Source organism: Dendronephthya gigantea, unplaced genomic scaffold (assembly GCF_004324835.1).
Source record: "Dendronephthya gigantea isolate DGI-Jeju-01 unplaced genomic scaffold, DenGig_1.0 000005F, whole genome shotgun sequence".
Classification (NCBI taxonomy): Eukaryota; Metazoa; Cnidaria; class Anthozoa; order Malacalcyonacea; family Nephtheidae; genus Dendronephthya; species Dendronephthya gigantea.
The window spans coordinates 2,411,391-2,433,596 of record NW_021163015.1 but is presented as its reverse complement, the minus strand read 5'-3'; the positions used below and the strand labels follow the sequence as shown (position 1 = coordinate 2,433,596).

The following is a 22,206-nucleotide window of genomic DNA, read 5'->3' as shown; positions in this document are numbered from 1 at the left end:
TCAAATTCAGAAAGAAAGTGGGAGGATTTTCCCAAAAAACCCCAGCAAAAAATCGACAAGCTTGGAGACTACTTTACTTTATTTCATTCATTCGTTATTAAAGGGAATATTTTTTGTTTGTTTCAAAGTTGTCAAAGTGCGTAGTGTGAACGCAGTATGACGCCGCTTATCCATGAAACTAATCATTAAAATTTCTATATATTGCACTTATATTCGACTGACGACTGTAGCAAATTATTTAAAGGAGTTTGTTTCAGCCCTAGCTCTTATACATGCTTAAGAGGGCTATTACAATTGCGGGAATGTTGGCAGAATACTCCAAGCTTGTATTTTTAGAACAGTCCCCCACCGGCCGTGCATTACATTACATGCACAACAGCACAAGAGGTATTCCAAAGGAAACCCTATTAGACACAAACGCATTCGGAACGTAACGCATGCTGTGGCAGGCTTGATACTTCGCCCTCTGTAATTATCAACTTATAAAATAAACGTTGATCATAGAAATTTTTATGAAAGCATGCATCAGCATGTCAGTAATCACAGCGTGACGGATGTGACGCTCATTTCGTAATTATGCAAATATTTAAGGCCAAATTTTCATTAGTGGTATCAAGAAAACAAACTTCATTCGTAAACTAAGACAGCACTAAAACGTTTTGTGAATTTGTGCGCGAGGTACTGCCATATTCCTCTTCAATAGACCTTATTATCGTTTCTCTGGCTAGGCTTTTCTTGTCTTGGGGCTTATAATCAGTGCAACTCGTGTTGAATAGGCGCTTATGCTCTGCCCAGCATCTTATCAGAGGTTCTTCTTCGCCGACAGACCATGTTTTCTTTTTTATGTTTTTTTTGTGTGTTTTTTGCTTCCGCCATTTTCTCCAGAAATTTGCAGGAAAATCGCGCTAATATTTGAGCAAAACCGAAGAGGTGCGATATTTTGGCAACAAAATCGCTGTAAAATCGCCATGAAAAATCGCTCGTGTAAACGGGCCTTAACAGATATTTCCCACCATACATGTCAGTAATCACGACTTGACGCCACATTTCGTTATTATGCAAATATTTAAGGCCAAATTTTCATTTGTGGTATCAAGCAAACAAACTTCATTCGTAAACTAAGACAGCACTAAACCGTTATGTGAATTTGTGCGCGATATAAAATGGAAGAAGAGGTGACCCAAGAAGAAATAGAGCGTTGTTACCGTCTTGCTAATATGGGCATATTTTGTTCAAATGTTGTATATCAAGACAATATTTGCGAACGTTTGAACCTAGAAAGACAGGACTATGAATCAATTTATCGGGAATTTCGCAAATTAGCTCAAGCATATGACATTGTTATGCCAGAACAATTGCCTGAAGAATACAATGAGCGAAATGAAGCTATTCAACATCTAGTAGCTAGTCTTACTACCCATTTTGAAAACAGAAACGAGCATTTGCAAACTGCGATCCAATGTGGAATTATCATTGGAAGTTTAGGATTTAATATTGATATGTGTAATCAACAGGAAGCTCACGATGGCGATACGAAGGAATACTTCGCAAATAAGGTGGCAATGCACGCGCTGGCATTACAATATATGGCAGAGGAAAGAGGGATTGACATCAGAGAAGAGTTACAAAGGATCACCAGACGCAAAACAGAGTTGCAACATAATACCGAAATTACAAGGTTAAAATTCGACCTGAAGAAAAAATTCTGCAATTTGCCAACGAAAGAGACAATAACTTCCACGAAACGAAGCGAGGTAGATCCCACTCGAATTATCAACAATCAATTTTGGGTAATTTCCTTGGTGCGACTACCTGACAGAGGTAACAACGAACACGCGTTTCTTGTCCTTGAAGCGAAGACAGAAATTACTTCGAAAATATGGTTCATCGACTTCGTTGCTGCCCAAGAAACTGACCTGCTCCTTCCTGGAATACGAGATGGCAAAGTTAGGATCTGGAGCTTTCCGCCAGAGGAAACTGCCCGTTCATCTAACAAATTGTTGTTTCAATGTCCAAAACGGTTGATGGATGTTCGAGAGAACGAGCGTTTGTTGTATATCTCATGGTCAATCTCTAGGACCTCCGCTGAGGTTTTTTTAAGGAATGTCGAGGCAAAGCAAAACAGACCTCCTAAATACAACATTTTGGGCGACACTATGTTGGCAGGCAGTTCGGCATCATCCAGCAGTGAAGACATTGGTCATAACTGCTTCTCGTTTGCTAGAAAGATGCTTCTTGATTTAAACGACCCTTACATACAGATACCGGCAGATAAATTAGGAGACTGGATTATCTCAGCAACAAGTCGTTTGCTAGTCGACCCGGAGTTTGAGCGGCACAAACGTCAGATGTCAAGATTCCCAATGCTGTTTGCATTTCTGGCTGGTCTGGTTGTTAGCTATATTATTTTCAGACTGCTTCCATAGATGAAACTTTTTATTCTGACCAAACACGATTATTTACCACCAAGAACTGACTTAGTTAAGTATAGTTGCATCAGTGTGACAACAGTAATTGGCTAACGCTGTTGTGGCTACCCAGCCATCATCATTGCAGTGTGTATTTGCTTTTCGTCTTTTTTGTGTATCGTAATGTTAGTATGATGTGGCAAATGTAAATAATTAAATAAATAAAGTGTGATCAGACAGGGTAATTTTACTAATTTCAATTACTTTCAAGTTTCTTTAGTAACTCCTTTAGTAACTTTTATAGTTTTAGGAATTTGTGGGAATGTAAAGTTTTATGTAGTCACAGTCAGAGTATATATGAAACTGACCATTAAAATTTCGATTTTGTAATATAGGGGATATTTAATACGTAGGCACCAGAAGAAAGCGGGAAGTGTACATGATCACAAAACGGAAACGATGACACTTCGCACAATAAAATGCACAACGAACAATGCACAATGAAGCACTATAGTTGTAAATTATATAATCTCACAGGCGGCACTATTAGTGAGTTGATTGTGATTTTGATGTGAGTTGAGTTGATGTAGTCTGGGGCGCACAATAATAAAATAAACAGTGAACCAAAACTTGTGGCTATATTGGTCCAAAATATTGAGCTGTTCCCCATACGGTCCCGACAATCCTGCTGGTATAAAAGTGAACTTTATAACAACATAAAAAGGGGTGGTTTAACAATCTCCTAGCCATGATCAGTTTAGTAGTGGTATCAAAGACACTGAGTCACTGACATTAACGCACGGCTTTTAAAGACAGTCTTTCACCTTTGTCTTAAGGAATTTGAAATCTCGTATTTTTGTAATGAGGATAAGATAAGTGAAATGATGATGTGAAAATACTATTCTTTAGGTCAGAGTTTTATCATAAAACAAGATAAACCTTTCATGGAATTATTTAATTTAACACAAGACAATGATTTCTATATTCATGAGCTGGTAAGCTGGTATAATTTCTTTCATATTTTGTCCTCGAGTCATAGTTATTCTTTTGCGTCAGAGCCATCATCATTTTCTCCTCCTTTCGTGCTTTCATCCTGTTGTTCTTCCTTTGTTTCACCATCGTCATTTTTCTCTTCACCGGGTTTAGTGTCATCTGATTCCTCCTTACTCTCACCACCGTCTTGTTCCCCCTTTATCACCCGATGTGTCCTCTGATCCACCTTTCACACCTTCTGCCTCGTCCGATCCTTCCTTGTTCCCTGCCACACCATTTGGTGTTTCCTCCTTATTCTCTTTTTCTTCCTTGTCCTCGTCAGTTTTCGGCTCTTTGTCATCTTTCCCCTTTTCTTTCTCTTTATGTGCTTTCAGCTCTTCCGGAGACATTGCCCACTCCTGTTTCTCCCCTGATACTAGAGCTCCGAAGAAAACTACACCAGCCAAATACACGATGAATGTTATCCAGAATACGGTACGCCATTCAGCCGCGGTCTAAAATATATCAGTAACCATACATTACAAGTGAGAATGGATCTACCGTTCTTTAATTCCTATTTACTCCTGTGTATCCCAAGAAATCCCTTTTGATCGCCCGTTGAAAGTAAAGCCCCTCCTCCTGAAAGAATCTCCCCATGGTGAGTTATTGTCGGAAAGCTAGTAAATATCTCCATGAATCACTCAGCTCACCTTATTCACAGTAATTATGCCAACGATTTGTGGGCTAAGGAAGCCTGGTAACGAACCGAAGACATTCGTAATTCCCATAATGACGCCGGCGAACCTTGGCGCAATGTCCAGCAGATTTACAGCGTAACCTGTTGCGTTCACCCCGGTTATGCCCACACCAATGCAGAGAAACGCGATCCCCATGACGGGATTTGGGGCGTAACCAACAGCAAGAACGAAGACGGCTGCGACGGTACAACCTAAGAACAAATGAACGACTTTAAAACAACTCAATGAAATTTAACCTCAGGGTTTTTAAGGGCAAGATCAGCTACTAAAGATCTCCTAGCCGAATTAGGGAGGTCTGTATGTAGTAGCCTGCGATCACATCAGTTATTTTCCCCGGCGAAAGAACGATCGACTGAACTCCCCCAACGGATTAACCTACCAATAGTGAAGATCAATCTCCTCGCATTTCGGACGCTCATTCCGTTTTTGATCATCAAATCTACGATAAGTCCTCCTGTTGGACCAACGAAAGCCTTCACTACGTAAGGCAAAGAGGCGACGAAACCAGTCTACAAGCAAATCAAGATTATCACCGCTTGATAATAACCAAATAAGATCTCTGGTTTACAGAGGCTATTGAATATCACGCTTATGCATACAAAGATCTATTTTGTACAATGTACAGACAGGGTGGAATTTTTTTGTACTTTAGGAGAAGGGAGAACAGTTTCGGGCAACCCTTCCGAGGTGGCTGTTATTCCTTACCTTGGCAATGTCAAACTTCAGAACCTCGACAAAGTATTTGGGAATGCAAATTAGGATTGTGTACAATCCCCAGTCGACGGAGAAATTTGCAATGATAACCGCCCAGACTGGAGCAGAGGTTATGATGGAACACCATGGAACCTTCTCATTCTGTAAAGAAAAAAACGCTTGTGCAAATAACAGAGGTACTGTGTAATCTTGACTGAAGCGATTTGAATCGTTGATACCAACATACGCGTCTATTTTTAATCTACCTGTTAATTTTTATCGTCTGCCTACTAAGCCTTACCATGCTTTGGTTTGAGCCAGTTTCTTTCATAATATATTCTCGCTCCTCGTCGGATATGGTCGGATGCTCATCGGGAGTTGGATGAACAATCAGCATCCAGACAAAAGACCAGCACAGTCCAACAGCCCCTGCAAGCAACGAACAATACTTGTTGTCAAACGATGTCCACTAAATTCTTATGTAGAGGAACTGCGTCCCCTCCCTCCACCGGGGATCACTCGGAACACTGGGATACTCACCAAAACAATAGAACGTTGAAGCCCAACCTTGGGGTCCGTATTTTGTCAGGAGCCCGGACAAAGGCATGGTGATGATAGTACCAACCGGACAACCTGGTCGTGCGGAATGAAAGTTTTGAAGTTTACGATGGTAAAAAGTTAATAATTGGCTACGTCAGCTTGCTTACCTGCGACAGTGATTGCAAATAGCCTTGCCTTCTCAGATGCTGGTGCCCACTTTCTTAAGATATCGTGGTTGCAAGGAAAAAGAACGCCCTTAATTAAAAACGAAAGTAAGAAAAACTAACACGAATTATTTCATCACATGGTATTGGGGGTTTTTAGCGAATTTTTACACGGTAGTTTGCTACGAGACTGTATGAGGTTTGAACTTTATTCACGACTAAAAACTTGATCGACTCCAATTGCTGTGGCTAATACCAAGTTGAGGACTTGATATCAAGTTGAAAATTTGATTCTCTATAACACTCATTGCAAATGTGCACTGAAAACATGGAAGTCTCGGTATGTCATGCAGGTAGGTATGTCATATTACCAGGAAAACTCCTTCTAGAACACGGAGGATAATAAGAGCGACGACGGAAAATCGCGCAACCAATGGCGTGAGCAGAGTCATCAGGGATCCAGCGAATAAGGACAAACCAAAAACCTTCGTTCCGCCAAATCTGTATGCCAGATACCCTCCTGGTATTTGCAGTACGATATACCCATAGAAGAAAGATCCCAGAATGGTTCCTGTAACAAGCAAAGGCGACATCTTTCACAGTTTCACAAGAACAAACAATTTGATACCTGGAAAAGGAGATTCTTCCTTAACATCGATACCGTACCTTGCAGTTTTGAACTCCAGTGAAACTCTGCTGGCTGAAATTGAAAACAATTACGACAGTTAGGATACAGTGCTTTTCTTCAGCTAGTAATTGTATCGTTTTTCGATTCTTTAGAATGTTTTTCAATACGAATATTGCATTTGGAACATACCTTTGTTATGGTAAATCCATTTTGTTTGACAGTTATGTTATTACACATTGCAGTAATGGCGATGTTGATGTTAACTCTAAGTGCATATTGTGTAGCCAATCCTAGAAACAACATCAACGTTATGACGTAACGTTTTGGAAATCCCGGCTTCTTCTTTGCCATCTGCTTTTCATCCTTTGAAGGCTCTGCGTTTTCTACTATTGATTCGGCGGTCATCGTGGGCTATATCGAGCTTTGTGACCTCTAAATGAAGTTTGAAAATAGATTTTACTAAACTACACTTTGGTTTGAAATCATCTCTGCCTCTGGACTCTATATTAGATTCAGCCGTGTTTATGCATCATTGTCTTTAACGTTTTCTGATCAAATCAGAGATATTTCTCATCTTGTTCTTGGTATTTATTCTATCATTTTTTAGTCTCAAAAGACTATGAGATGGTCGTTGTTAGATCAACCACTTTTAGAGGGTTGTACAAGCGATCTGCGAGCACAATGCTTATTTTCCTGCTTAATCATTTCTTTTAGTCTCCATCCATTCCTTGTTCCATTTTAATCTCTTTTCTTTGACCTTTTCTCCAGAATCACGTTTCCTTCATCATCCCCTATTTCACTTTCGTTCATCGACGCATTTCTATCGTATAAAGACCTAAGGTCCCGGTCTCCCGGATACCTTCACACATCGCATGCATATCCTCTCTCACAATGCAATGTCTGAAAAAAGGGCAGGGGGGGGAGGTAGAGCTGTGCGACAACTCTAAATCGTCACTCGTTCCCGGTGAAGCGGTCTGAAAAGTGATTGTAAGAGACTGCATAAATATCATGTAAAAAGTTGGATTGATCTAGCTTCATCGTGTTGTCGTATCAGTATTAATTGTTGCAGTCAAATAACAACAAACATTGCCTAAGATATTCAGTTAGTACCTGTAAATTTGAAAGAGCACAAAACAACATTGGATTGCTTTGTTTGGCGTTAGAATCCACTTTCATTGCATATGATGATATTGAAAACGATCGGCTTTTTTTCGCTTGTACAACCGATGTGAACTGAAAATACCGATCAAGCTGTACACCAACAACAGTTCTATTCATAAATCCAGAGATACATAAATCTGGAGAAAACCTTTGCTCCATCTTGCTGTCTACCTGTTGTGCTAGTCCCATCGCTTATATTAAACAATTTGAAAGATAATATATGTATCTACTGATATAGTTTAGAGGTAAGCACACAGCCAACCATGCATTCTTTCGAGTCACTAATATTTGAAAATCGCACCATTTCGTAACAAGTTTGCATTTAAATACGCAGTTTATTCACCTAAATGCAGTAAGATGAATAGGTCTATAAGTTGACCGACATACCTTCCTTATAACAAACGCAAATTATTCCGTTTTTCGATGTTCCAAGGACGATTATTTGTGAACAGGTGTTAGTACATATAACCAACTATAGCCATGACTGATATTCCATTTTTTAGTTAGATATATGTGTTTAGGAAAAGAAAAATTTCAGTAAGAAATGAAGTTGAAATTTCATTGATATTTTGTACGTCACGGTGAAGTGATTTTTTTGTCAGCGCAGATCGCTAAATTATTGATTACGATTCAAGATTTTCAGTCGTGCAGTTGCCGCAGTGAGGAGAAGAAAGGTGTACAAGCGGTCGATTTCAGTCTATTGCACGAGTTACAAACGTATAGGAGACTTTTGTCTCTTCAACGAAACACTAAATTCATTCCAGACAATATTGTTAAAATAGTCATGAAATTGTAAATATTTCGTACATATATTGCGTAAGAAATACGTGCCTGAAAATCCTCACCGAACCCGCTAAGGTTAAAATAATTTACTATTTCGTTTGAGGAGAAAATTTAAACATACAAACGGAGCCACTCGCTGATTGAAAGTTGTTGGAACTCTCGTGCTGCAGTGCATGTGAACAAAATAAGCTAAGCCTAAGACAACTGCATGATTTGTTCTTTTCGAATGAATTTAAACATCGATTTGCCACCTGTGTGTGCACTTTGTCTGACTTTATACAAACATGAAATATAATGAAATCTTCTAATGGAACGCATAGCTTGCAGTGAATCGATACTTGGGTAGTAAACTATTATCAAAAGCCAGTCTTATAAGGCTCCAACGAAAAGGTGAGATTGAAGTATGCCGGCAAACTGATTGGCGAAAAAGCCACGCCATCATTGGCAAATTAAGGGTAGAAAGATGAGGTTATATAGTAGGAGGGAGCCAACTGAACTTATACATACAGATGCATCTGGATTGTAATGCTCTTTTAAAACGGACTGTCGCGTTAAGAGCTGTATAGGAGATTGAAAATGAAATATTTAATGCACTATTTAAGCCAATATGTGTGTTTAAAGACAAAAGTCTTAAGTTCAGTACATATGATACCATATATAAATCCTCAACAACTAATTCCAAAATTGCAAATTGAAGAGGTCTGCACTCCGCAATGATCTATGCGTGCTTCGTTTATCACCTGCCAGCCTTGTCATCTCATGCATGCAAACATAGCTACATTCAGAAAATAGACATTTTAATCTACGCTATGTATCTTGTTGATGTGTCTACTCACTCTACTGAGGTCTGGTCGAATTTTTTTAATATGCGTCATGTTGTTAAAGGAGTTGGTTTAACGAGAAACACTCGGCACTTTCCTTTACACGGTGAAAACGGCCAAACTGTTCCTGTTGTATTTCACTACAGAAAGATTACTGCATGGTATTGTAGAGTGTTTCACTGGAGAACTCTGCATTCAAGTAGATCGTTATTTATACATCTTCCCGACTCGGGAAATATATTAAACCGCTATATTCTTAACCAAATATGACAAGTTTGACCATTTTGGCCGCTTAAAGAGGAAGCACCCGTAGCCTAAAGAAAATGCTCAAAGCATGCATGAATTATAAAGCATCATGAAATTCAAGATTTGGATCAACGCACTTGAAACTCACAACGGCGGCTATCCGCGCGTCCGTTTTGCAATAATGAGAATCTTGGATTTCAAGATATCACTGTTTTTTAGATATTTTTTTTCTTTTTAAACATATACAAGACGTCAAGTATATGATAGATAAGACTGATTAATTTTTATTTTTATTCAACAACTCATAATATAGACGTGTTGGAGGGGCATGGTATAATAACCTAAGCAGGCAGTTGGCTACATATGAAATCATGGAGTGGTATGTCAGATCATCATGTGGACATTAGAAATCTTTTGAACTCCCAATTTCTTCGGTCTTAAACTTCGATGAACTTGGCTATTTTAATCCGGCACTTGAGCTGAAAGATTTATAACTGCAGTTGGCTTAAAGCTCAGCTGTATATAGCAATTGGATTCAAGCCAGCCGTTCGGTGAACTTCCCTTGGAAATGAACCGTACTGAATCCAAAATGGACATTTCTTCTTTCATCATAAAATGATTGCAAAACGGAATTATAATGATCTTTGCTTGCTTTACAAATTCGAATATGGGGTTAACTAAGGAAGGGTACCCTTTCCGCACCCATGCATATATAGGATGCATCTATAGGTCCAGCACATATAATGTAGATTTTCCGTGTACCCATGCATAATATATATTATGCAAACATTCTCATCACGAGATCATTCGTCCAACAAACAAATAAGGTCAGCTTTCTTCCGAAGCGACCGACAATTGCCCGACTGTTAAGTGCTCGACGATTTTGTCACCACATGCAAGACGTTTTATTTCAATAATTCGGGTTTCAAGTTTATGACCAAGTTTTGGTCGCTGCATGTGTGCAGGCCGTCGTCTAGTATCGATGAGTAGGAGGGAGAGCATTACTGCGTAAACAGCACAATCATACGTTTATCTTATCGATATGCTATCAATTCATCTTAAGAATAGGGAGATAAGCGATGCCACGTCATGTCAACTTGTAAGGAATAAACATATCGCAGTTTACGGCACCCCGCAAGTTATTTTCCGGCTCACAGCTGTCAAGAAGTAGAGGCGCTACGTTGAGGGACCCTGAATTGTCGTTAAAATCGTTCAATACAAGCTTTTAATGTAAGTGTGTTGGAGATTTAATCTGCTATTCAACGCAAGCCAATAAGTGCTAGTATTAGTTATTGAAGCTATTTTGGAGCGGATTTTCAACCGCAATATTTTTCACGGTCTGCAGTTGCTATAGCGAGTTGTATAGCGAGTTACAAAGCGTAGGATCGATTGAGTTCGCCGCGAAAAATGTCAATCCAAACCTCTGGCGTTCCGTTTCACCATTTGTACAATTTTAATCGCCAGTTTGCAGCAGGCAGCAGCTAAAATAGGCCTCGAACGCTGTCTAATAATAGGAAGGCCATTTGGAGTCTAAATAAAACGCTGATATTCAATTAAAGCTTTTCTTACGCGGGGAAGGCAATTTAACTGATTATGCATAGCGTTTCCATATGTTCACGGAAAACTTAATCTCTCGTGGAAGAGTCTTGAAAACAGTCCCATGGCGACTGTTAATAATCCGTTGCGTATAAAGTTATGTTTATCAGAATGGTTTGTCGTTACCGCGAAGCTGGAAGTAATCACGACAGGGTATACTATATCGTCGTAGCTATAAATTGCATGTTTTCAATTAATAATTGGTTTCACACAAGCTTGAGAATGTCTGTTTTGGCATCCAATCATTTTAAGCCGTATAGGTAACTGAGAAGGCGATCATTTGCCAATTTGTTTCTCACGCGCTCGCCTTTGAAAGGGCATTCAAGGTATGATTGAAGACTGTTTTGCCCTTTCCAAGTTAGCATTGCCTGTAATCAACAAAGCAATTTCGGTAGCCAGACTGATATGACGTATATATAATGATGCAGCTATAGAAGACAAAATAATATGTTTTAAAGCTTTCACTGACTGTAATTTCATTCTCGTGATAAGGTGGAAAGTCGCTGGCTCAGTTGAGTGCACAGTGTTTTATTGCAGGCAGATGACGATATGAATAAGCTATTTTTTATGGGATCGCTTCAGGAATCAATTGTTGCGGATATGTAATTGGAAATTTCTGTTTGAAAAACGGAATTGGTTTTCCGCTTGATTTCCGTCCAAACCAAACCACTTTTTGACCCCTGAGATGTTATTTGGTTACACCAATCAATAGCGGTAACGGGTTTGCGGTAATTCGGGAGCGTACGAGTTGAAATTGCAGCTTTTTTTTCCTGAGAACGACATTGTTCATTGTCAAACCATATATAGCCATACCGCGGGCTATGTTTTGAATGAATATTGACTTCGGCAGGCTATTGGAATCCAAAATTCTGTGTATCAAGCTGTTTGTACTAACTGAATTTGCCGCATGGCCCAGGCCTGTTCAGCCAAAAATGTATCAAATTATTAACTGCCCATGTCCACAATTACTTGCGTGATGCGATTTGACGTCAATTTTTTACGGGACCAGATGCCGAGATGATCGTGTTTTAAATTCTTCTCCGCCTTTCGACCTTCGCGGAACATCGTAATCAATGTCAAAATTTGCCCACAAAATATGTTCGAACTCTCAACCCGCAGATCCAGCCGAATTTTTATTAAGCAGGTTTTTCATCGTATTTCTTGATAACTACGATGTTTTGCCCCGGGGTGGGCAGATGGTTTTCACACGCTCGGTGTTTGCGGCTTCCCTCGTGGTCGAAAGATGGAGAATAGAAAGTAGAAACATCGTGTTTTTAACACCAAACTTTCTTGAGGTAAACTCCAGTGAAACGAGGATTACTTAATTGACACTCTTGTGACTTGGACGAACTTTAACTAAACTTGGCAGATTCAATTCATTTAAGACAGGAAAAAAAAGGGACATTGTTTAGAAGCATCTAATTTGTCGGTCGGTACATTCTTGAGATATTTGCGGACAATATCGCTCAACATACGAGAGCATATCTGAAGACAAATAGAAAATTATCAACTGGCGAACGCACGGTGTTCTCTTCAGGTTTTGCCGACATAGTGGCGTTGAAATATCTTGTCAGGAATTCAAGAGCGTTACGCGTTGATGTTATCACTAACGCTTCGAGGCTAGCTAGGGTATATTTGCCATTTGTGTGGATACATCAACAAAAATTCAAGACGAGTTAGACGACTTCGTCTTCATAGAATTGTTGTTTTGTTTCGTCGGACGGGAAGGTGATCATCTCGCTGATTATTTTCAATACTGAACCTGTAAGTGCTGAGCATCACTTACTTCACTTACTTGACTAAAACTAGGAAATTTAGCCAAGATTTTTTTATCATATATTCCTTATGAAATGGATGAACACAGAGATTCCACCTCGTACAAAAGAATAACCCTATATCATCTATCAGTTCTAAACTGTTCTTCCTATGATAACAAAGACTGTGGCACGCGTCACATTCAATATTTTCCTGGATGGCATTCAGATAGCATTTTTATGATGAAATCACATCAGTAAATTGTTCGTCGCGCTTTATCGGATATATGCCAATAACGCCATGTGCAAATTCTACGAATTTACGTGTTAAAAATATACCCGCTTCACATGTGCCCGTTCCTATAGAGTATAGTCCATCTCCAGAGGTCGAAGTCTGAGTTTTTATCGACAAGGACGATATATTATAATTTATTCTTCGAATTTTCAAAAACTAAAATAAAAAACTGGACATACTCCATGTCCCTTTCAAGTAGCTCTTGGAGGTGTTGACTTGATAACCTCTGACATTTAGTGGGAAGATCTTTACTAAGAGATTTTCTGGCCACAATTTTCTCCATTTCAATCCCGCGCTTTTCCCGGTGTCGAACAGGTGAATTATATCACAAATGGACTAGAGTGGATCCCCCCCCCAGATACGCTGTGCCATAGCTATGAGCTGTACGCCTGTACCGTCTATCTTCATCAAAAGTTTTAGGATTTTCGGACGCAAACACCATATTATATGTCTCTATATATTCTGTTGGTATCAGTTATCATGAGCAAGTCTCTATATATCGGCTTTAGACTACAAGATACTGACATATTGAATTTAATTTCAGAGTTTTCTCAGTACAGTTCTAACGTTGGTGACTTAATGACGCAGTTAGTAAATAGAATTTTGCTGAGCATCTCGCTGATTACAACTGGTAGGTATAAATGTATTACATTATTGAATGTATTATACCTTTTCCTGATCCTTAAATGAAATGCACTCGTTTTTTCAAAGTTGCATTGCCTGTTGTATTGCAAAGTTGCATTGAATTTGCCTGTTTGCCTGATTTATTTACTTTGAACAACTTAATTTGAGGCTTAATTCACAAAAAGTCTTTAATCCACAAGACTTTAGGAACTTCAGAGGTCTAAGCCCTTACTATAATTTTAATGTGAGAAGGAAAATACAATTTCATAAGTGCATTTTCTACGCAATTTTGATTTTTAAGACATTCGTCTTGTCTAAAAAGTGTCCCTTTAAGCCTGAGACCTCTGAAGTTCCTAAAGTCTTGTGGGTTAAAAACTTTTGGTGAATTCAGCCTCGAATTAAGCTGTCCCCAGTGCACTCCCGGTTTCAAAACGTCGATTCAGTATCGACTTTTTCATGTCATTTTTAGGTTCAGCGTTACACTGTTATACATGTAAACCAAACAAAACGTTGGCTATTAAACCTGGAGAATCTTCTTGCGTAGCAAAAAAAACAAATTGTAAGAATGCTTCTCACTGTCTGAGCATTCGCAGGACCATCTCGAATTCCGTGTTGACGTATAAGACATGCGCGGAAAGTAATCGTACATGTGTCTCCGCTCACGTAGCTTGTCTGAAATTATTGAACAGTTCAAAAGCGTTGGAATGCAAGGTACATTGTTGTGATGGCAATTTTTGTAACCTCGAAGTGTATAATCAATTAGTTACGAATGGCGTCAGCTCCGTACCAGTCTCCATAGCAACGCTGATGATGTTATTGTGGCATCTTCATCATCTGTGTGATCTTTCTTTCACCTAAAAGGTGGTTCTGCTTGGTTGCTGTTCGTGAATACATTGATTAACGTGGTGAACTAGAATATTTACAATTGACCAATCTTTACAATTGACCAGCTACTGATTTGCATATTGCGCGTATAAACTTTTAAAAAATGTTCAATCGATGATGGAAAGAGGAACGTCTCCCAAAAACAGCACTTAAATAGTTAGTTCTTGTAAATAGGTAAATATTATAAAGTAATGATTGAATGAGACAATTGAGCAGCAAAGCCAAGGTATATATATATAAAACAAACTGACTATATTTATACAATTTAATTACATTGTTTACGTTATAACAATTGCCTGTTATCACAGGAATTCATAATTGAGAAGTTTTAGGAAGATAAAAAAACAGAATCACATTATGGCACGTTCGAGATCAATCATTACTCGTGGCAGAAGCCGATTTTTGTTTGGAAATCAAAAACAAAGGCAGGACAGTTTATAATGACTATTTTGACGTTCAAAACCAACAAGGATTGTTTCAAAACATTTAGCCTTAAGTGTTTAAATCTTGTGATTTCCAAGCGTTTGCCTTATTACTCATTTTCTATGCATATACTTTCTGACCCGTCTAAATTCGCCTGATAAATGATAATTTGAACGCGAGAAATTTTTCCGGCGTTTGTCATGCAGTATTGCGTCACTGTTGCCAAAGCAACCGTGAGCTTTAAACATGGCGCTGAAGTTTTGTATGTTTTTGTTTTGTTTGTAAAGTGATTTACGGTTAATATATTTGTTAAAAAGTACAATCTCACCATGCCAACACCTGCAAAATTTGACGCAGTAGTTCCGCTTCCCGGGAGAGAAGAATGTTTGCAAAATACAATGGCTTCTTGTGATTCAAGTTTGTTTAATAAAGATGTTTCAAACGAAAATTCTGATTGTGCCGAGTTGCCTTTAGTTGTTGTCCTTGATAAAGAAGACACTCGCGCAGGAAATGTGAAAGATGAAACAGTATCAAAAGGTAAAATGTATACCTGCATTGTAATCGACTATAGTCGCTACTCACTGCCTTTTTATTTCCTAAATTCTTAGGTAGACTTTCAACGCTGATCAAGGGATGGTCAACAGTCTCCTCAAAATTTTCCAGACGAGATAGCTGCGAATTCACAACATGTGTTTCCCCATGCGTGAGGAAAGCCACAACACATCTACAACAGTTAAAAGATCATATTGCAAATCTTACTCCTATACAAGAGGAATGGACATCAAATCTAGTTGACTGCCACCATCCAACTGAAGGTACTACAGGTACAATATAACTCATTTCAGTTCCCTAACATTACCCCTATTTGCCTGATGTTCTATAATCATTCCCTAAGTAGATACATTCCACTCATGAAAAATATATTTAAGTGGTGTTTTACTCAATTTCAGAAAATCCCCCAAACGGTGATCATTGCCTCATGTCATGTGCGGATACATCTGCTCCCTCAAGTATTGAGTTTTCATCTATTCGATATTCCCCATTGTCCGAGATTGTTCCTTATGATAATGACCAAGAATTTCAATCTTCAAATCATTCTCTGTCACAGGTAATGTGAGCTGGCTACATGCAAAAACCACCTGTAACCAAGTCCCTGAAAAACTGTTTCCTCATCAGTTTTTCTTAATTTTTCTAGGACAGGCCCATTGAAACATCACCAACATTACAGAGTGAACTAACACTAGTTTCTGCAGACAAGGTCAGCTCAGCTGCGCTGCCTGCGCACCACATTGGTTATGACGTTGTTGATGAAGTAATGAAATTATTGAAGAGAATGGAAGATGATAGACTGAGCACGCAGCAAATGCTAGTGAATGAAAGACAACGTGTAAGCCATTTAGGAACTCAGATTGATGAGTTTGCTTTCAAACGATTGCTAGAACTTCCTGTTGCTGTTCAAAGAGGTATATTTCATTATAGTTATTAAACACCTATTCTGCTCTCCTTGTGGTTCTTCATGAAGTTTTATACAGTGCATTATACATCATCTAATTCATTTTTTACAGAGCATGAATCTTGTGCAATTGACATCAATGAATTAAAGTGGCACTGCGCCTATCAAGGACGATTAGAGGCTAGGTTAAGAAGAAAAGTTGATCAGGCAGGTGAGTGCAAGCATTGATTCCTTTATTAAAAAGGATTAGTCAGATATGTACTAGTTAATTTAGGGATTGTATACTAGTCACAATCTGTCCTATGTGTCAAATGAATAAGGTTGGTGTAGAATATATAATGTGGAATAAGGATGAATAATGTGGAATAAGGTGGAATAATGTACGGGCCGTATAATGTGGAATAATGTGGAATTTGAATAATGTGGATCGAATAATAAGGAATTTGATTAATTTGAAATATGTTAGTCAAGGAAGTTTCAATCTTTGATTGAAAGTAAGTTTTTTTTGCAGAATTGCATCATTTAAAAATCATTGGTGAGTTGGAGTCTTCCAAAGAGAGTTGGTAAGTATGTTCATGATTGAAGTTTACATTCAAGTATAAGTATTGAAACTATAGAATCTGCAATTTATGGATTTCCGTCGTAGTCCATTAGTTCGAGAGAAGTTAGAAATTGAGGATATTGCAATGGCAAGTATCCAGTCAAAACAAGATGAAACTGATGAGGAATTACGACAAACATTGAAGCGTCTTGAAGCAACTCAAATGAAGACGAAACAAGCGAAAAAGCTGGCTGCTCAGGAAAGGATATTAATCAAGCAAGATGTGGATATATATCGAAATCTACTTAATGAAGTCAGGTAATACACTAGCTGGTGTTTCAGGCACCAGCTAGCCTGGCCTAGTCTTGTTGAAGTATGTGTTGCTGCATTGACTGCTATAATTCTAAGTACTGAGATTTGTGTGAATTTTTCATTCGAAATAGTGATGAGCTGGCCCAGCTGAGAATGAACTACACATCAAATGTTCATACTATCAGTGATATGAAGAATACATTGAAAGAAAATGCTGAACAATGTGTGAACCTAGGTGAGCTGATGATTTATTTAAAGACTGTACTTGGGCCAGTTGTATGAAAGCCGGATAGTGCGGCTATCCACCAGATAGTACGTGTTTTTTTCAATCACTTTAAAATCACTTGTTCTTTGCTATAACTTTAATTAATTCTTAATATTCCTAAATCAAGGACCCTCTTTAATAATTGTTGGTCCCAAAGATAAAATTTTATCACCTTTCGAGCATTTTTAGAAGGGTTGAGGAATCACTATCGGCTGCATGAATAGCACTATCCCGCTTTCATAAAACTGGCCCCTGATGATTAGGTAATGATTTCATGTCCAAATCCACGACAAGGTAAATTGCAAATTAGGTTTACCCAGGTGCATTTACTCCTTTAGAAAAACGTGAAGAAAGAGTTAAAGGTCAAGAGGCAGGACAACACGACAAGGTACATACAAATAATGAAAACAGAGTTTTAAATCTTAATTTAATGAAGCCGGATTATCCTGTATGAAAAGTATGTTTTTCTTCAGACATTTTGTTTTTCCCCAGGTTGGAAAATTAAGAGAAAAGATTGTGTATCAGACTTCAGAGCACTCTAGATTGACAGAGGAAAATGAACAGTTGAAGAAGGATAATCTTATCATGGTAATGTTTTATTTTTATCAGACCAAGCAAACTTGATGTTTTGATCAAATATATATAGTAATACAGTTATTCTTTATTTACGCACAATTTTTGGTACGGTAGTGAAAAAATGGTAAGGATGAAATTTTAAATTGCCATACAAAATGAGTTAGTCAAATTTCAGTTTTGGTACGGATAAAATTGAGAATTGATGAAATTTGGACTACTTAAATAGATGGTCCAAATTTCATTCCTAATTTCCTACCAAACCCTAAATTGCGCGTAGTGGGATTTGGGATGCTTTAATGCAATTTTTGTTTGGCTTGTTTTAAGACGGCATTAATCCATTATTATATATTGTGTTATACATAATACTAGGAGAGTGAATACCAGTCTTCGATTACAAAACTAAGGATAGAAATAAAACAATACGAGATTCAAGTGAGAGAATTATCGCGAAGAAACAAAGGAATGAGGGACGACATGGACAATACTGTGAAGAACACTGAAAAACTGTAAGTTTGTTCTTCTGATTTATTTCTTTTTAATGGCGGACACTTTGCGAAAGGTGGAAGTACAGTAAATGTTCTTTTATTTCTCAGGAAAAAGCAGAGAACTTCAGAAAAGAAAGCGTTAATCAGAGGTGGTCAGGAAGCAGAGAAGATAAAACAGCACATTGAGGTTAGGACATTAACAATTTTTAAATAAACGAGGTAAAAACATGGAGCGAGATGGTTGTAGAGAGATTTTTGTGATCTGCAAGTTATGCCAGTAAAACTTGTTACTATATCTCAGACAATCTTTTTTTATATGTTTCAGATGATGAACGAAGAAGCAAAGAAACTGAAAACTTTAAATCATTCACTAAAAATATCAAAAGCAAGAGTAGAAGAAGATTTCTTTACTGAGGAAGAGTCTTTGAAGAGTTCAGAACAATCGTTGAGGAATCAGCTAAAGGAAGAGTCGAACAACAGGACGATACTTCAGGTAAACAACTATGTAGCTATATTCTTTCCAAACGCGGGAAAAGGGCTACTGGAAGAACTAGCTGTCAATTAGAAATCCATTTCTCGATTAGAACAACGTAATAATGTTAACCACATGTTGAGCTAGCATATGTTAACCGTAAGTTACTGTGACCTCGTGTTCGACTTCTAGGCACGAATTGCAACAGACACATCGGATTTACTAAGATCGCGTCTGGACTCAAAGAAAAAGAAAGAAAAGGTATTGATATCCTTCATATGTGGCTCAGTCATATATTCTCAGATTACTGTTCTGTTGCATGTGCTACAGTATCCAATCCCTTGATAGGATATACATAGCATCCAATTTAGAGAAAGCATTTGCTAGGATTTTTGTTATTGTTTTAGATGTCTCGACAAGCACAGGACGCTGATAAAGTTTTGATACGCATTCGGGAACAAGTTGAAAAATTAGAAAAAGAACACGCTCAGAGAAAAGATGTAAGTAATGACAAATGAAGTTACTCTCATATCTACCAGCGAGAAGTCGATAATAATAACTTGGGGTCGATTAATTCTACTCTATTTAAAATTGCTATTGTAAACGAGATTTTTCCTTACGCGGTTCTAATTATATAGCTAAACGTCTCTGTTTTAATGCCTTTAGTAATTCAGTCTTTTAAAGAGACTGCAAACGATTCTTCCTGTTGCTAAAACTATCCAACGTTTCGTCTCTCAGACTATTTCACAGATCAATGATGTTCTCGGCAAGTTGAATCAGCAACGAGTTGATGTGGAATCAAAATACAGAGCAAAGATTGCAGAATTAAGACCCAAGGAAGAACAGGGAAAGGTGATAGAACTTTTGCTTGAAGCTTCCAATTACTTGTGTGGTACTGGGGCCAGTTGTTCGAAAGCTGGATAGCGCTATATCTTTCGGATAGTGTTTTTTTTCAATCGCTTTAAATTTGCCTGTTTGGCCGGTAACAATGTTTCATATAATATTACTGTTTCATAATGTTTTAATAAATTGTTTGTGTTAAATGATGATATTCTATTTTTTCATGATTGATATTCTATTTTTTACTATCTTCGTATAGCAAAAAACGCTGGAACTACAGCAGAATATGGACCACATTCAATGGAGATCCGATATGATGACAAAGAAAATGAAAGATATGGCATCTTCGACCGTTATGATGCGTCGACTCATTCACTCGACTGAAGCAGAAATTGACGAGTTAGAGTAAGTTGAAATATCATCGGATATTGTTCATTGGATCTACTCGAGTTTGACATCAAAACAAAACTTTTATGGTTATTTTTTAAAGGGAAGACAGCAAGGAAGTTAAACTTCGTCTTGAAGCAAGCATTGCTGTCATGGATAATTTAAAACAAGCCATCTATGATGCAGAAGGTGATTTTGTTTTTCTTCAGATTTATAAGATCACAAATTAGCATTTATAGTTTCAGGTGTTTTTGTATGGAATGTAATCAGTTTATTTCGTTATTTTCATTAGAACGTTTATCTTGTACACAAGGAAAACATGTTTCTCACATGAACAACCGAACCACGATACTAGAGGAAACATCGGTAAATTCTCTCAAGAATATTACTCATTGATTCTATTCGTCTGAAAATCAGCATCCCTGAAGAGTGAAGGTCATTTTTTTGTTGGTAATGAAGAATGTTGTTGCATTGAATTTTTTTTCAGATTGCTCTTGAAGAAAAGTTGGCAGAAAACAAAGATCTAGCCGAAAGATATCAAAGTCTTTGTTGTCAATTTTTGAAAGTAAAAGAGTTGTTTTTTACAAATTACGAAAAAATAGTTAACGAAGAAACTCATTTAAAAGATCACAGGGAGGTAAGGCGCAATATACTTTTACCATTTTACCAAAATTGCTGAAATTTAGCCCGTATTTTTCTGAACATAAACTCCACCTTATACTCATAACGAACTACATGTATAACGAACCAAAATAGTGTCAAATATTCTGACCGTTCGTGAAATATATAGTGATTGAAAATATAAACAAGCCGTTTGTTTATAGCGCCTGTAACGGCTGCAGGACATAATAACTGTAACCTACCTTTTACATTTTGTTTACGAGTTTGTTCCTTTTTTTTGCAGTTACATACGTTACAGGGACGGCTACGCACTTGCCTTCAACACTACTACAAGTTACGCGGTTTGAACAGCAAGTATCAGGTAGCACAGTTTCAGCTTAGCAGCAAAAAAAATAACGATAAGCTCTTTGATCTGCAACAAGAATTAACTGCCGTCGTAAAACATATCAACAATTTTTTAGAAAGCACATCCGATGGTCATAAAAACACGTCTTTAGGGGAGTCTTGTAAAATACGTGCGATGCCTATGGCGTGATATAACATTTTCATTTAGGTATAGATATAGAGATTCTAGCATATCATCAGCTTATCTCCAAAGCATCAAAATCAGCCTTAAAATGTTATAATGATACTTAAAGTTTTGCTTTTCCAATATCATTCGACGGTACGAGCTGTTTTTCACCGACTTTTAGGGGCTGTTTACATGAGCCCGGTTACCCGAGATTCAACGAAGCGTGAAATGATTTTGAGGTATTGAAATGAGCAGATAACATGATCCTGGCAGTCGTATAATCACCAGAACAATAGCATGTGCTTGTTTGGTGTCATAAAGACTTATTTCAATTCAATACCTCAAAGTCATCTCACGCTTCGTTGAATCTCGGGTAACTGGGCTCATAAACAAATCACTTTATAGTGGCAAAGTTTTCCTTATTATCATCACTCTTATTTCATTTAAAAGTCTCCAAAGAAAGGATAAAATGAAATAAGAACCTCTCGTCTTTCACCACCAGCAGCGGTGGCCGAGTTGGTTAGGACTGTGGTTAGTCCATAGGTGGTCGTTCAAGCCCTTCCAATGTCAAAACATAAGTTGCGAATTCTTATTTAAGTCTCTAAAGAAAGGATTAAATGAAATAAAAAAAATTGTCTGTCACCACCAGTAGCGGTGGCCTAGTTGGTTAGAGCAGTGTTTAGTCCATAAGCGGTGGTTCAAGCCCTTGCAGTGTCAAATTCTTATTTAATTTCAAAGTCTCCAAAGAAAGGATTAAGAAAGTCTCCCAAAGGGAGCACAATTTCTGTAATTAATAAATGTTCACTTATTTGACATGCTTTGTATATCATGCGCCTAATTTGAATTTGAAAGGCAGCACCTTTTTCTCCTCACTCTGTACATTGGACAAGAATTAGACCACTTAACCAGCGTGGTTATCCATATCGAAATATTTGACATCATAACCAAAGCATGGTTATATTGTTTAATGTTTGTATTTAGTATATAGTATT

At 37.8% G+C, this 22,206-nt stretch overlaps 2 protein-coding genes and 1 long non-coding RNA gene across 4 annotated transcripts; 2 read left to right on the top strand and 1 right to left on the bottom strand.

The window, feature by feature from the left end:
• Nucleotides 1-3,352: 3,352 nt before the first annotated feature.
• On the bottom strand, nt 3,353-7,898 carry LOC114516324 (vesicular glutamate transporter 1-like). Its single transcript, XM_028535763.1, has 11 exons — nt 7,712-7,898; nt 6,353-6,595; nt 6,202-6,235; nt 5,907-6,106; nt 5,539-5,626; nt 5,372-5,464; nt 5,133-5,260; nt 4,844-4,993; nt 4,518-4,647; nt 4,091-4,329; nt 3,353-3,895 (listed from the first exon to the last, which is right to left on the bottom strand). The coding sequence occupies exons 2-11, from the start codon at nt 6,566-6,568 to the stop codon at nt 3,578-3,580; spliced, it is 1,596 nt and encodes a 531-aa protein (XP_028391564.1). The 5' UTR covers nt 6,569-6,595; nt 7,712-7,898; the 3' UTR covers nt 3,353-3,577.
• Nucleotides 7,899-9,960: 2,062 nt separating this feature from the next.
• LOC114516039 lies at nt 9,961-14,594 on the top strand. The gene is made up of 3 exons (XR_003686261.1): nt 9,961-10,404; nt 13,364-13,450; nt 13,913-14,594. It is a non-coding gene; the product is annotated as an uncharacterized LOC114516039 (long non-coding RNA).
• Nucleotides 14,595-14,999: 405 nt separating this feature from the next.
• LOC114516326 (coiled-coil domain-containing protein 178-like) lies at nt 15,000-21,465 on the top strand. 2 transcript variants are annotated; one of them, XM_028535766.1, is made up of 21 exons: nt 15,000-15,288; nt 15,360-15,566; nt 15,702-15,859; nt 15,947-16,214; nt 16,317-16,415; nt 16,716-16,767; nt 16,851-17,063; nt 17,189-17,292; nt 17,661-17,710; nt 17,815-17,910; nt 18,268-18,404; nt 18,492-18,570; nt 18,709-18,876; nt 19,048-19,116; nt 19,263-19,355; nt 19,594-19,707; nt 19,955-20,100; nt 20,186-20,271; nt 20,375-20,448; nt 20,570-20,719; nt 20,987-21,465. In XM_028535766.1, the coding sequence occupies exons 1-21, from the start codon at nt 15,081-15,083 to the stop codon at nt 21,236-21,238; spliced, it is 2,823 nt and encodes a 940-aa protein (XP_028391567.1). In that variant the 5' UTR covers nt 15,000-15,080; the 3' UTR covers nt 21,239-21,465. The 2 variants fall into 2 exon arrangements, with proteins under 2 accessions (XP_028391567.1, XP_028391566.1); XM_028535765.1 differs by having other exon boundaries at nt 15,360-15,575.
• Nucleotides 21,466-22,206: the final 741 nt, after the last annotated feature.